This window comes from Telopea speciosissima, chromosome 4 (genome assembly GCF_018873765.1).
Source record: "Telopea speciosissima isolate NSW1024214 ecotype Mountain lineage chromosome 4, Tspe_v1, whole genome shotgun sequence".
NCBI classification, from domain to species: Eukaryota; Viridiplantae; Streptophyta; class Magnoliopsida; order Proteales; family Proteaceae; genus Telopea; species Telopea speciosissima.
The window spans coordinates 24849720-24865535 of NC_057919.1; the positions used below are offsets into that span (position 1 = coordinate 24849720).

The 15816-nt window shown below is 36.3% G+C and overlaps 1 protein-coding gene across 1 annotated transcript; it reads left to right on the top strand.

The window, feature by feature from the left end:
* Window positions 1-9697: 9697 nt before the first annotated feature.
* LOC122660034 (ATP-dependent 6-phosphofructokinase 7-like) lies at window positions 9698-15148 on the top strand. The gene is made up of 13 exons (XM_043855207.1): window positions 9698-9883; window positions 10714-10760; window positions 10995-11034; window positions 11375-11437; window positions 11555-11692; window positions 12337-12495; window positions 12635-12688; window positions 12929-12997; window positions 13111-13240; window positions 13597-13856; window positions 14015-14063; window positions 14179-14333; window positions 14800-15148. Exons 1-13 carry the CDS (start codon window positions 9782-9784, stop codon window positions 15001-15003), a joined length of 1470 nt encoding a protein of 489 aa, XP_043711142.1. The 5' UTR covers window positions 9698-9781; the 3' UTR covers window positions 15004-15148.
* The last annotated feature ends 668 nt before the right edge of the window (window positions 15149-15816 follow it).

A 15816-nucleotide genomic window follows, 5' to 3' on the forward strand; every position in this document is an offset into this window, starting at 1 on the left:
ATTTTCAACTATAATTAAAGATATCAAAAAATCCCTTTTAGATTCTACTTCTTCCCACTTTAGAGGCAAGTTGGATTACAAACCAAATTAACTTTACCAACAAGTCTCCTAATCTATTTAGAAAATTAGAATTGGGATTCACCTTAACCCTAACCAAGTTAACTTCACCCTAATTGTGTAACACCTTCCCCAAACCGTAATTTGACGGTTCTCTAAATATTTTTGTTAGATTATTTTTACTTGGAAATCATGGAGTCAATTCAATTATGGGTCCTAGACTCTAATTTAAGTGACGACTCTTGTCATTGAGAAACCTACTTTCTTTTGACAATAACAATAATTTTTTATCTCATTGTGGCAATTTAAATTAGACACGCAATTGATCAAGAGACAGAGCCAAACTTCCACTCGGCATTTCAGTTCCAACATGGTCAGATCAACAATTTTTATTCATGTTTTGATGTATTCATTAATTTGAGGACTTTTCTTTACCTAATGCCTTAAGGTTTTGAGTCGGACCCTCCAACATAGTATCAAACCTCAGATCCTGTTGTTATCTTCCCTAGGTTATACATCTATTCACAGAGCCAAATATGCCAAAATTGCATGTGAAGGGGGAGTGTTGATATGTTCGGAGTTAATAGAGTTATATTCCCAAGTTAGTTGTTCAAGTCCTTGGTGCCTTCATATACTTGAGGAGCTCTCTCCATCTAAGGCCTTAAGCTTTTGGTTGAACTCTCCAACAACCATCAATTAACTTAAAAAGATATACCCAAAGAGAATAGATGGTGTAGACAGCACATGACTACAATAGTCATAGATAAAGTCTTCCACCAACTGGTTTCTTTGTCTAACTCATTTGTTGCTTCAACCTTATGGAATTTGAAGAATGAACTTCAACCTTAGGTAGCAATAATGGATAGTCTGGATAGGTCACTTGTCAAATTTCAAATTCAAAATCAACCATATACCCCATGTATTGGCATGCGTCGTCACGTATATCCATGCACACATATAGTACTCTGACCACTAATGTGGGGTCTCACATACTCTTGGATTTTCAAAACTCTATTTTGCCACTTGGCATACTTCGTTTCGATTGAAACCTAACATATGATCTAAGGACCAAGGGTCTACTTGTCCATAAAATTGGAGCCCATCCAATATGCAATGTTACATATTTTTGGGCCAACAAAATAAGCTTGTCTAGTTGGACCAATCATATATATTTTTCCCTATTTAATTAAAGAGATTTTTCTTATTGACACACTTAATGGTGAAATGATGTAGCAACTTTGGCTGTTGGATAGAAAGTGGTTAGTCTGGATATGTCACTTGTCAAATGTCGTATGTACTCTAACCACTAATGCATGGTCTAACATACTCTTGGATTTTCAAAGCTCTATTTTGTTTTGGCTAAAACCTGACATGTGATCAGAGACCCAAGGGTCTACTTGTCCACAAAATTTGAGTCCGTCTAATATGTAATATTACAGATTTTTTGGCCAACAGTATAAGCTTGTCTAGTTGGACCAATTAGACATAGTTTGCCCTAATTAATTAAAAAGATTTTTCTTTTTTGACACCCCTTAACTTTTAGGAATAAGGCTCTCTTTAACGTTTGATTTCAATAGCGCATTCAGATTGATTTTTTAAATAGTCAATGAATAGGTTTTTGGTCAAGAAACTGAAATTGTTTGGTAGATAAGAATGAAGGAATGAAGTTTTGGGAAAGCCAATTCCCCTTGGCATTAGGTGAGGCTCTTCTCTCTTAAATTCTAACGACTCATCTCTATTTGACTTCGCCTTGCTCACTTGTGCTCCCTTCACTCCTCAATAGCAACACACCTTTGTTTCCTCTATCTACATTAAGGGTGAAGAAAACAGGGACAATAAGTTATGGTTGAAGATGCGAGAAGCTGAGCACAATATGGAATAAGAACCCATCTTACCAGGCTACTACTTATGCATGATTCCAGCCCACCATTCTCTACAGTAGGCATTGCCAACACACTTGGAGACAAAGTTGAGAAATTCTGGCGGCATGCGTGGATTGAGGTAGGCGTAGGGTTGTGGAGAGGATAGGGCGAGGAGGAGGTTGCGACAAGGGTGGGGGCAAGGATTGCAACAAGGTGGGGACAGGGGTGGAGGGGGATTGGGATAGGCGTCGGCGGGTTTGCAGGGACATGGTGGGGCGGGGAGGGGGAAGTTGCAAGCAAGGAAAGGGAAAGAGAGAGAAAGAGAGATCCCAAAATAATTTACGTGTTCTAAATATACCTATGGAGATGTCATTTTTTTAGGTAGAAAGAGGGCTATTCATTCTGTCAATCTTTTTTTTTTTTCTTATTTTTCTTTAGAAAAGGTCCTTTTATGAATCATTAAAAAGGATAATGATTAATACAGATATAGGTCAACCATTATTATTACCAATTTGATAAGAACTCCTTGTGCTCAAATTTTCTTCAATGTTTTTTAGCTCGAATATTATTTGGGACAGGGAAGCCCCGGAATTTTATTAAGATATAAAACCAATAAAAACAAAGGGGGGGGACATAACCTGCCTTACCCCAACCCACGAAAAAATAATCAATCTCAACTCAAAACCAAAATACCTCACCTTTTCCCATCACAAAACTAAAAAACAAAATTACATACGAAAAAATTAGAAATCCAGTTTTGTCCTCCCGGATAATATGACAAAGATCGTGAGGAATGTCCTTATCTGCAAAGAAGGTAGAGGAAGTCAAAGAGATACAAGTAGAATTAGCCAAGTAATCAGTTGTCCGATTGCTTTTTCCGAAGAAGTCGATCAAATCGAGCACCTTCTGAACCAATACCAACAAGTCCATAAAGGACAAAATATTTGACTGACAAAACGCACAATGGTTTGGGAATCAGAGTTAATATAACAACCTATATAACCCAATTCGGCACACATACGAAGGCCATCTAGAAGCACCATCATTTTTGTCTCTGAGTTGGTACAAACTCCATAATAATTGGCAAATGCCTTAACAAAGCAGTCATCCTAATTACGAATGCCTCCCCTTATACTAATACTAGGATTTCTTTTACTCGCCCCATCAACAATATGCTTTATCACTTTAAAGGGTGAGCTCCAATAAACTCGGTAGGGGGAACGATGTTTGACAGAAGGAGGCTTTAAATTAAGGATCTTTAATATCAACTCATCCTTTAGGCACACATATGAAGGGTATATTGTTGCAATTTTCACAAAAAATAAAAAGAAGCTTATTTGTTTCAATTAAATGACTATCAGTCCTTTATTAAAGGGTACATCTTGCTGTACCAAATTGGTAAATTGAGAATTGTAATCTTACTTTTATGTCTTTGTTGTATAACACACTTTTTATTTTTTTTAAATGAGTGTAAAATCCAATAATTTCACAAATATTAATTCTTGAGATTGACATAATAGTAAGGAGCTTTCAAATTATTTTAAAAATCCTTTTTTTTATTGTGACTTAAAGAACTTCTAAGAATAAGACATGGGTCAATCAAACGAAGGTTTTAACTTCTTAGTTCATCTTTTTTTTTTTTTAAATGAGGATAAAACCCAATAATTTCACAAATATTAATTCTTGAGATTGACATAATAGTAAAGAGCTTTCAAATTATTTTAAAAAAAAAAAATTATTGTGATTTAAAGAACTAAGAACAGGACATGGGTCAATCAAAAGAAAGCTTTAACTTCTCAGTTCAATACTTTGGTTACAATAAATTGTCCCTAATAGAAATACTTTCTAAAGATGATATTGAAATACTCAGCTATTAGAAAATATAAAATGCCTAGTAGACTTAAAAGGTGTAAAACATGTAGTGGTGATGTAAAAGTCCTCAAAAACAACACTAATATCCCTTTTTTTTTAAGGATGAGAGCTCATATGTCCTTGTAACACAATAAATAGAGGTGTTTTGCTTGTGTGATGTCATGTAATGTTCCTATTGAATTATGTGAGATGTTTTTCTTCCCCCATCCTTTGGGTTAATTCATGTAAATTATTTTTTAATGTTTTATGCTTGCAATTAAAAATTTTAATAAAAATCATCAGAAAAATATTACAAATAATAATAGGAAGAGGATTTTCTAAGCTAATATTGTTATGGAGAACCCACCAACCAAGGGATGGATTATTGTTCATCAATAAGGGGTCAGAAAAGAGAGGGTTTCAAGAGGAGAGAGGAGTTGTTGCTTAGTTAAGATGTCAGGGTGGGAACAAATTTCTATACCAGACCAATGGCAGTATAAAGAATGATATCATGAACAAGAAAGACAGTGTTATGTGGAGCCACATCTCATTATATAAGAAGGTGCACACTGGAATTGCACTTGAACTCCATGCGTTTATTTTTCCCATAAAAATAATAGTCTGACAAAAACATTCATAAATTATAACCTTTTTTTCTCCCTTAGAATCCTGTAATAGTCCTGACTCAGTTTTTTAACCTCTCCAACATCACCACAAACTTTACCCAAGACTTTAAGGATTCTTCCATATCTATCGATGCTAACTGTTACATATCGTACGGTATCTAATTTTTTTTTGTTGGCATTAGTACATGTAAGAAACCGTATCCGTTATATATAATAATTGAACCGTTATATATAATAATTGAATGCACTTGCCTTATCGTACCTTGTTCTCCTTTTCATACATGATATATTTTACATATTATTTGGGGAAATTTACACATACCACCCCTGAGGTTTGACGAAAGAATATTTTCACCCCTCAGTTTTGGAAAATTCTGCGTACCCCCCTGAGGTTTGCAAATGGTAACAAATAAGCTCATTCCGTCAGTCCATGACTAACACTGTTAAAAATTAGACTTGAATTGACGGAATTGCCCTTCTCTAAGAAGAACCCAAAAAAAAAAAAGGTGAATGGACAAAATTACCCTTACAAAGGGAAAAAAAGAAAAAAAACCTGCAACTCATCCTCCCCAATCGAATTGGGGAAGATGAGTTGCAAGTTTCAAAACCATAAGGGTTTTTCTTTTGTTTCTGTAATTATGATTAAGAGAAATAAAAGGACAAACCCCTTCGATTGAACCCATTTGCCCTCTCTCCATTTGCAATCCTCCCTGCAAAACACTTCGATTGAACACATTTCGGCAATCTCTCAACCGGAAACACATATTTCACCAGAGAATGCAGAACTACAGCAAAAATTGATGAAATCAAAACACCACGTTGATCCACTTAAAACTGAATATGTTCAAGGAGCTCCCACGATTTAGGGCTTTAAAGAACCAGAGAAATTTTTCTCTTTTTCAAAACCAACAAAGTGTTCTAAACCAAAGAAGAGAACCCTTCTCAAATTGATAAAAACATCTAGAACCCTAAGTTTCTGATATTACTACTAGTCTTTAAGGTTTTTATTCACAAAACAACAAATAAATTTGAATAAATGAAATAAATAAGCAGTTGAAGACGTTACAACTTGCAAGAACATGGTTTGTAACTAAATGAGTGGAGCATTTGAAGACAGAAGAAGAGAGACCCAGAGCAGGAAACACAATCAAGAAGAAGGATCGGCCCTGGTCTGCGTTGTGCTTACAACTTGCAAAAACATGTTTGTATTTCGGCTTTTCTTTTGTATTAGAGAGGTTGTGACGAAGAAGAAAGAAAGAGTTGCAGAGGCGAAGGAAAAGGAAGGAAATGGTATGAGGAGATTTGATTTTTGTGTGTTTAGTTCATGAATTGGAATATGCATTTGGGGCAGACCCAAAGTGATTACCGTTGATTTCAATTTCAGAAATTCGTAGTCCAAAGACCACTTGATTTCTAGAGCTGTGGTGTTTTGGATCGTTCTAGCAGACCTAGGCGACACCAAATCTGTAGATTTCAAGCTGTTTGAGACGGTTCCAGAGGCTGCAATTCGATTTCCCCTCATCTTCCCCAAACTTTTAGGGTTTGAAAAAGGGGAAGATGAGTTGGGCTTTCTTCTTGGGAATCATGAGGAGCATATCCTAGAATTTTCAATAGAAAATAGATTATTTCAAAGCACACTAAGGAATGGTTCTCAAACTTTGTGAAATACAAGTGCCTTTGTGCTTACACTCCGATGGAGAATGAGCAGATTCTTCAAACTTTTTTTTTTTGGAGTTCTTTTAAGGGTAATTGATGAATCAATGAGGCGCTGGGATGGTTGCAACTCATCTTCCCCAATCGATTTTGGGGAAGATGAGTTGCAGGCTTTGGTGTTTTTTTTTTTTTTTTTTTTTGGTTTCTTCTTAGAAGGGCAATTTCGTCAATTCAAGTCTAAGTTTTAACAGTGTTAGTCATGAATTGACGAAATGGGTTTATTTGTTACCGTTTGCAAACCTCAGGGGGATACGTAGAATTTTTCAAAACTGGGGGGTGAAAATATCCATTCGTCAAACCTCAGGGGTGGTATGTGTAAATTTCCCTATTATTTATTGGACCGAGTTTTCCTTAAGCCATGATGAATAGAAATCCATTCATTGTGGGACTTTAGATGCGCACAAGATGGTTTTCGAATTTAGGATGAGCTCGGGTTCCAACCTTATAGCCCTAATTTTTTTTTAATAAAAGAAAATTATATATATTACAAAGAGAAAATATTTATAAAAGAATTAGGATAGTCCATATCACTTCCCATAGTGGCCTATATGGAAAGATCTTGTAGGAAGCTAACTATAAGAGTATATTAACATAACGATAGTTAAATAGTTCCAAAATATATTAACATGATCTGGAGAGCTACAGTAGAGGTGTAAGTCTTTTGAAGTGCACTACACTTTCGCTGGCAGATGTCCTGTTCTAATTGTCGCCTTCCATCATTCAAAAAGTCCAAAAAACTTTGTTTCTTTTGGATCTATAATTAGATGGGTACCTGCAGTTGTTAGAGTAGGGTGACCATCTATCAAAAAGCAAAATACCCAACCGGATAAACCTACATGTGGGTTAGAAAATGCCTGCACATATTAAAATAGGACAATAAACATCAATGTTAGGTGTAGGGTGAGATACATTAGAAAAAATAATAATATCTGAGATACGAGGAAGGGAGACAGAAGACCGGGCTGTGGGAGAGTAATGTTTAAGTCATTGAGCCTTTTAGATACATTCTACAAAATAAAATGAGGGCTAGCTCTTGTTGATCCATGAACCACATTGTTCCAAATTGCCCAAATATAGTTACACTCTAAGTTCCATGAACCACAATCTTCCCAATGGTTCTGAAAAAAACCATTGGGAAGATAGTTTATCCATTGTGCTGGACAGAAACAGGGAAACACACAATCGAGCTAGAGAGGGCAAGAGAGAAGCTCTGTTCTCAATCTAAGAGGGGCAGATACCCAAATACGCTTAGTCCAATCACAATATTTTCCTTGGGCCTAGTTGCCCTTCCTAAGGAACCTAAAAATAATAAGTTCTGGCAGGGTGCATATGCAAGAAAAAGATGCCACATGGACTTATTACAAGATCCACATAGAACACAAGTAGAATCGATCACCATCCATTTTGAGATCTCAACTTTGATAGGTAGTCCTGCATTAAAGACACGCCAAAAATAATTTAAAATTTCAGATGTAATTTGAGTTTCCTGAAAAAAACATCACCATTTAACTAGGGTGGGGTTGTAATGTTTATTTTAAATAAACTTTGCCGCCAATTTTATGGAGAAACTTCCAGATTTAGATAGAGAACATCTCCATTGGTCATCATTATCTGAAATACTGATCTGCAGAATTTCATTAATGAATACAGTGGGGAACGATAGAGAGAGTAAATCGGAATTCCATTAGGGAATGATACAAGTTTATCAACCGATGGAGAAGAAGAAACCTGATATATGGGAAGTTCCAGAAAACAATTCTAGAATGGACTTGATAGTTAAAATGTCATCATCAGTGGCCCTGCGTGCAAAAGATAAAGATATCATCTGCAGAGAAAAGATCTCAGGGGCTCCTCTAGCGACCTTAATCCCTTAGAAAGAATCAAGGTCTCTGTAGGTTGCAAATAGTCTAGAAAGTACTTCCATGGCTAGTAAAACGGGGTAAGGACTTAAGGGACAATCTTGGTGTAAGCCTCGTTCAGGTTTAATGTAACCAAAAGGATTACCTTCAATATTGAAGGAGAAGGATGAAGTAGTCATGAGGGTATGGATAAGAGATATCCAATTTGGAGAAAAAACCAGATATTTGAATACATTACAAATCAAAAACCATTCCACCCGATCGTACGCCTTAGTCATGTCAATTTTAATAGTCACATACTTTGTTTGACCTTTTTTCCTTTTGAGATAATGAAATATTTCATGGGCAGTTATGACATTATCAAAAATTTGTCTTCCGGATAAGAAAATCAAAATTTTATACCCATCTTCGATACTGATATTTTATACCTTAATTGTACCGTAATTGTTTGGTTGTAATCTGTAATTTGACATTTTATTCTCCTCACCTTGATTCTTTTATAAGATTTTGCGATCCACCCAAACCAATCATATCTCAGAAAAATAAATTAATTTTTTTAATTTATATTTATTAAATTTTAATATCTAATATTTTTTAACCGCCACATATAACATATGATACGGTCAAAAATGATTTTTTGTATGGTAATACTGATTTGTATCGATATCGATATCGATATCGATTGGATAAGACTAAGGGTGTCAAATCCTAGCTCGAATCGTTAAGACCGACTGAAGTCGATCAAAAAAACCCTAGACCGAACCGTTCCTTATTGGCTTGGTTTTGGATTGTGGTATGATGGGATCAGTTGAAAATCAAACCGCTCCAGATCGATCGATAACAAATTGAAAATCGAACCGAATGAAACCGATAAAAAAATAATGAGTATAAGGTTATGAATAATTGAATTGATTTCAATATTAGTAAGCAAATTTATGGTTGTAAGGGAAATTGTTATAAATCAACGAGTATGCGGTTATGACAATAGGGAAATTGATTTGTAGCAATGCTTGTTCCATTGATTTCCTTTTTAAGTGTGGGGCTAATGACATATTTTATGTAGATGAAAAGAGAAAGAGAAAAAAATAGGCACAAATCGAACCCAACTTGTAGAAAAAAACCCGATATTGAATCGAATTCAAACCGCTATCAATCTGTTATTATAAACTAAAATGACATAAAATCAAACTGCACCAAAACTGAAACCAAAAAATCCTTATTGATTCGATTTTGATTTCCCTAAAAACACACCGAAACAAAAAAAAAATGGGACCGAACCGATAAGACGGTGAACCTCTTATCAGAACTTTTAATTTCGTCGTCTCCATTGAGGTAATTTGAAGTCAAAATCTTTCTAGATTGTTAGAGAGAGTCTACACTGGGTCTTGGGCTTTGTCCCTTGGGACCAATTACTCCATGACACCTGGGCCAGTGGGCTTTCTCAGTTATGCCGTGTTTGGGCAGCGGTTTTAAGGTAGCGGTTTTCCTCATCGTCCACCGGTTTTAAAAACCGCTTACGCCTCTTTCCACTTGAGAGATTCCGTTTCTGGATTCTTGTTTCTGGAACATTAAATAGAAATCGGACGCGTGGACTTTTTTAATGTCGTTTGGTACCAGAGAAAACCAAAAACCCCGGAGAACATAAAATAGAGTACCTGCGAAACTGAAAGGCAAGTCTTTCCGCATCTGGTCTATAATTTAGAACGCAGCTAAAGTTTAGCTTTTCCCATTCTAATTTTACCATTTGGCCAACTCTTCTTCTTCTCTTGTAAATTCCAATTCAAACTCCAACATTACCGCTTGAGGAAGCTTCATGGGTTTCACCTGCAAATTGGAACCGAAGATCGTCACCGGAGATGGCGGATATGTTCTCGAAGATGTTCCTCACTTGTGTGATTACATCCCCGATCTCCCTGTACTGTTTTCCATCTCTCTTTCTATCTTTTTCTATCTAATCTGTGATTGATCGATCTATTCATTGATTTTTGAACTTACTTTGATTCTGTAAATGCTTCACTTCTTCACTATTATTGTTCATTGTTGTCAAGATTATTCTTTTCATTAAAAAATTATTCCTTTTGATTGATTTATTATGACTATTAATGTAAGGTTTTGGTTGAACTCGTAGATTTTAGGATTTTGGTCCCCTTTTTTTCCTCCCTTGGGACAGAAGTTTTGAGATCACAGGGAACATGTCAAGATTATTCTTTTCATTAAAAAATTATTCCTTTTGATTGATTTACTATGACTATTAATGTAAGGTTTTGGTTGAACTCGTAGATTTTAGGATTTTGGTCCCTTTTTTTCCTCCCTTGGGACAGAAGTTTTGAGATCACAGGGAACATGAACCTTAAAGTGAAAAGTTTAGAGTTTTGCTTCAGTTTAACAACTTTCACTCCCCCATTTCCCTCTTTTCTATTTCATCGCAAGCTTGAGACTTTGGAAATAGAACTTGTTTAACGGAATTCTCAACTTGCTTATTGGACAAGTTTCATCATGTTTCCATTAAGTAGTCTCATTTGAATATTCAAGTTGTTGATCATATTTTAAAGTCCTCTTTGCTAGCATGATTTTCTTGCATTCTTATTTGGGTATTAAAATTGTTCCTATTTCCTGAATGATAATCCGCACAATTTCTTTTTCCTAGCTTGGAGGACTGAATGTTTGAATGGATCATACTCCGTTTTTTGCTTTGGGAACTAAGGAAATGTTCATAATCTTTTATTCGTACCTTTTCTCTGACAGACTTATCACAATCCATTGCAAGACAATCCTGCATACTCGGTTGTTAAGTAAGCCTCTTACATTTTCTTCCAAGCTAATTTCTTTTGCTTCTTGTTCAACATTTTTTCTTTTGCTTTTGAATGATCATTGTTGAAAGTGATGATTCATCAAAAATAATTAAGCCTCTTACATTTTCTTTCAAGCTAATTTCTTTTGCTTCTTGTTCTACATTTTTTCATTTGCTTTTGAATGATCTTTCTTGAAAGTGATGATTCATTAAAAATAGTTTCTCTGTTCAACAGGCAATACTTTGTTAACGTGGACGATACTGTTAAACAGAAGGTGAATCTCATTCTCATCATTGGTCAATTTTTTTTAAGTCTCTCTCTCTCCCTCCCTCCAAATCTTTGTTTTTCATCGACAGATCTTTTTTGGTTATAGTTGTATGCATGAATTATCTGTTGCCTGTTTATGTATGAGAAATTTCAAATATTTATTACGCACAAGCTTGTCTGATCGCGATGCTCATGGGCACAGAGACATTAATATTTTTTCTGCCCTGAGGTAAGAGTTAGTTTTCTGCTAGGGGTGGGAGGTTGAATCTCGTATGGATTAGAGATATGGTATGTTGACCAAATGGCTTTGATTGTGTTTTACTCATTTAAAATTTTCTGTTATGCAGGTTGTAGTTCACAAGGATGATCCAAGAGGAACACATTTTCGACGTGCTGGACCACGTCAAAAGGTATGCCTTGTTTAGTAACAGTTACCTAGATTTAACAATAAGTATCTTGTTCACTCATATACATGCAATTCAAAATAACGAAACATATCATTACTGATACTCTCTTCAATTGTTCAGGTGTATTTTGAGTCCGATGAAGTGCATGCTTGTATAGTAACATGTGGTGGTCTTTGCCCTGGGCTTAATACAGTGATTAGGGAAATAGTGTGTGGCCTTTACCACATGTATGGTGTCAACAAAGTACTTGGGATAGAGGTGAGTCATTGCATTTTTAGTATTTCTCTCTTCCACCGCTTGTGCTCTTACATTGTTCAATGAGCATAGTTTATCCTGAATACTGTATATATATATATATATATATACACACACACACATATTAAGCACTTCATTAAGTGAATGAAACCTTACATTGCTTGCCATGAGGATTTGAAGTCCAAAAATTACAGTTGGATATGTGTCTTTCTTGAAAGTTAAATTTTGGACACATGCACATGGTCTTTCAATCTGATTAGCCACACATATGCATGTAAAAATAGCATGGTTTTTTGTAACTGGCTCAGTTACCAGCCAGGTGCCTTCACAATGTTTATGTTGTAATAAATGTTGTGCATTATCTATTAAACACCCTAATATAGGAAGCTAGAAATAAGCATTATCGTAGAGTTGTTACTTTTTCTTCTTCTTCTTGTTGCCTAAAATACCTATTTGAAGTATTATCAAGCTGGATTTAAACTCATATCTATGTTATTTACTAGCGTTTGAACTAAAAGTAGATGCTTTGCCTTGCCTTGGAGAACATATATATTTTAATGGCCCATCTTCATCATTGCCAGATATACTTTTGTGGCTTCAATCACTGAATGGTTGTATTCAACTAATGGGAGTGTTGCCATATGTAGGGAGGATACAGTGGCTTCTACTCTCGAAATACTGTTCCTTTAACACCAAAATTTGTCAATGACATACATAAACGTGGTGGCACTATCCTTGGAACATCACGAGGAGGCCATGATACATCAAAGATTGTGGACAGCATTCAGGACCGTGGCATTAATCAGGTACATGGAGGATATGATTCTATTATTGTATACACTTATTGGTTTCTTCATTCACGAGGATCAATACTTTTCATATGTGCTACTTCTTTTTCACAGGAATATGTGTTGGATTTTTGGTTGATACCTTTCTGTTTTCCAGGTGTATATAATTGGAGGAGATGGGACTCAAAGGGGGGCAGCTGTTATTTTTGAGGTAATTCTTTTTTGATAAACTGGAAATTTCATCTGCCATCGGCTTGAAAGGTGCCCTATATCAATGCTCGAATTTTCGCTAGTTTCCCAATTTTAAGAACAGGTAGGCTCACTTTGTGAGGATCTTGGCCCTCTTGGCATATGTGACCTAACTTGTAAAGGATAGAAGGGAAAGTACTTTATTTTTTGTGGGCAGGGGTTTTTTTTTTATTGTCTAACATCCCTGTTCTCTGCAACATAGGAAATTAAAAGGCGTGGTCTCAAAGTTGCAGTTGCTGGAATCCCAAAGACAATTGATAATGACATAGCGGTACTTCTCTTGCCAATTGATGGTTGACAAGCTATGAAGTAAGAAATTTATTCTTACAGGTCTCTTTATGATCATCATCATTGACAGTGGTGGATATTTTTATTTTGATTCAGGTTATTGACAAGTCCTTTGGTTTTGACACTGCGGTTGAAGAAGCTCAGCGTGCCATTAATGCGGCACATGTTGAAGCTGAAAGTATTGAGAATGGTGTAGGTGTTGTGAAGTTGATGGGTCGCTATAGTGGTGAGTTTTGATAAATGATATTTTCATCTACTTTCAAGTTCAGGAGCACCACAGTCAATATCTCCGATAAACATTATTGTAAGAAAACTCCTAATTGTAGTTAGAGTTGTGGGAGAAAGGGGCTTTTGTGCATAGATCTCTTGAAAAGATCTCTTGAAGTTGGATGAAATGCCAGTGGACGTTGTTGCAACATTGTTGCTTAAGTAATTCAAAGATTTAGAGCACATAATTATTTTATTGAGTTAGGCATATGCACGATTGTACATTTTGTTTATGAGTATGTGGTTTTACTGTTCTTGTTTCCAAAGTTAGCTTACATCCATTTCTACAATTTAACATGATTTTATTTGGTACAGGGTTCATTGCAATGTATGCGACTCTTGCCAGCCGAGATGTAGACTGTTGCTTGATACCAGAATCACCATTTTATCTTAAAGGACCAGGTGGGCTTTTTGAATATATGGAGAAACATCTTAAAGAATATGGACACATGGTTATCGTGATAGCTGAAGGCGCTGGACAAGATCTTGTTTCTGAAACCATACATTCCCAGCAGGATGCTTCAGGAAACAAGTTACTCCAAGATGTTGGTTTGTGGATATCTCAGAATATCAAGGTATGTACTCTGAATCCAATTTATTCTGCATAGAAGTTGCTGTTTTATCCTAGCCCCTTTATTCTCAATTTGTGCGGGCATGTACATGATTCTGATCTTAACAACTGTTTCTTGATTAAATAAGTAGACTGGCTCATATCTTTTTGTTCTTATTGTAGGATCATTTCAAAAAAAGACAAAAGATGCCCATCAATCTCAAATATATAGGTTGGTGACTTTTTGAGAGTTTTTGTTTCTTTCTTTTACAATGTCTTCTAAAATTATAGTAGCTATGCTCATGAGAGTCTGATGTAATCAAGTTGTGATCTCTGTTGTCTGGCAGATCCTACATATATGATCCGTGCCATTCCTAGCAATGCATCCGACAATGTCTACTGCACACTGCTTGCTCATAGTGCCATCCATGGCGCAATGGCTGGGTACACAGGCTTTACAGTTGGACCCGTCAATGGCAGACATGCTTACATACCCTTCCATGTGAGTACCACCTTCATAAGCTGAGATGCCTTTCGATTTTGTGTGTTAATCAGTAATAGGCTTTGCTGCCACTGAGTCATGGGGATGGAAATAACCAAAATTTCTCATATTTCTTTCCATCGCAAACGACCATTTGAAGACTCACTACTGGGCTTTCATTAACCTGCTCCATGACCTTCATTAATTATAGCATGAAGTTGGTTGCCTTTACCTTTGGAAAAAGAAGTCTTGTTCTTCTACACCTGACCCGTCCCTGTTTCGTTTTGTTCTACATCTGTTTAAAGTTTTATGAAAACACCAGGCATTTCTGGGTTTAAAGATAGTGGCAGGTAAAAAAAGTGAGTTACTTTTAGCCAGTAGGCAAGGTCTTCATGGTTCATTCAATGACTTAAGTAAACTTCTGCCACAATATTACTCAATGTCAATAATAGTAGTTAATTGTAATAACCTGAGGTGTTTGATGCAGCGTGTGACGGAGACACAGAACAAGGTTGTGATAACTGACAGGATGTGGGCAAGATTGTTGGCGTCAACGAACCAGCCTAGCTTCTTGGGTGCAACAGATGTTGGGGAAGCCAAGAAAGAGGAAGAACCACCAACACAACTCTTGGAAGGTGAAAACCATGCGGAGGGAGATGAGAAGTTGAAGAGCAACGAAAACCATCTGTAGGGACTAGGGACCGGTGACCATTTTTGTGGGGCTGCTTTTGTTTTTCTTCAGGAAGCTGTTCAATTCATCTGCTATGCTCCCATTGATTTTTGGTGGGATTGTGAGTATGTTTTATCAATCTTGCTTTGTAACATTAAAAGAGATCTTTGTACTTGCCTGCACAGGCTTTATCTAATTAAGTTATTTATACTTTGTTCTCCATGAGTTTCACTGTGTAGTACTAGATCCAAATATGCAATAATACCATCATTTTAGGGCAAACTTTGGTTGCCCCCATCTCTTCTCATTGGGCTCCTGGCGTGAAAGGTGACTGGGAAATTTGGGATTCACGATCGGTTGATTTGGACTGATTTGGGTCTAATACTAGGAAAAGGGGGGGGGGGGGTGGCGCTGTAATCTGTATATTGGTTCCATAATCTTTCCATTGATTGCCCCGTTTTCTTCCTTTATCAATGAAACCCCACTTTGTTCATTAGCATGTATTGTGGCTTCACGTCATATCAGCTCATTGCCTTGCTCTTGTACTGGGAGTTTGCTTGCAAATGGGTTCTTAAGCTGAAAAATGCTTCTTCAGATTACAATTATAATTGTTGAGGATGAAACACAACATATTCAACTTTCTACTGTAAATTACAAGATCAGATAAGGAGGAAAAGCAACGAATTTTTGCTATGCAGGCATGGGTCTACTGGGTTGTTCAACCCTTCTCTGGTTAATATGGAGACAATGCTACAGCCTACAGATCTGATCAGCACCTTCAAATTTTGAACATCCATCTTAAAATTATTCAGAGGATTCTAGATCTGTTGATCT

Coding starts and splice junctions, on each gene's coding strand:
- LOC122660034 (XM_043855207.1), top strand. CDS start 9,782: ATGGGTTTCACCTGCAAATTGGAACCGAAGATCGTCACCGGAGATGGC. Junction 13,857..14,014: donor GGATATCTCAGAATATCAAG/GTATGTACTCTG, acceptor TTCTTATTGTAG/GATCATTTCAAAAAAAGACA. Junction 14,064..14,178: donor CATCAATCTCAAATATATAG/GTTGGTGACTTT, acceptor GTTGTCTGGCAG/ATCCTACATATATGATCCGT.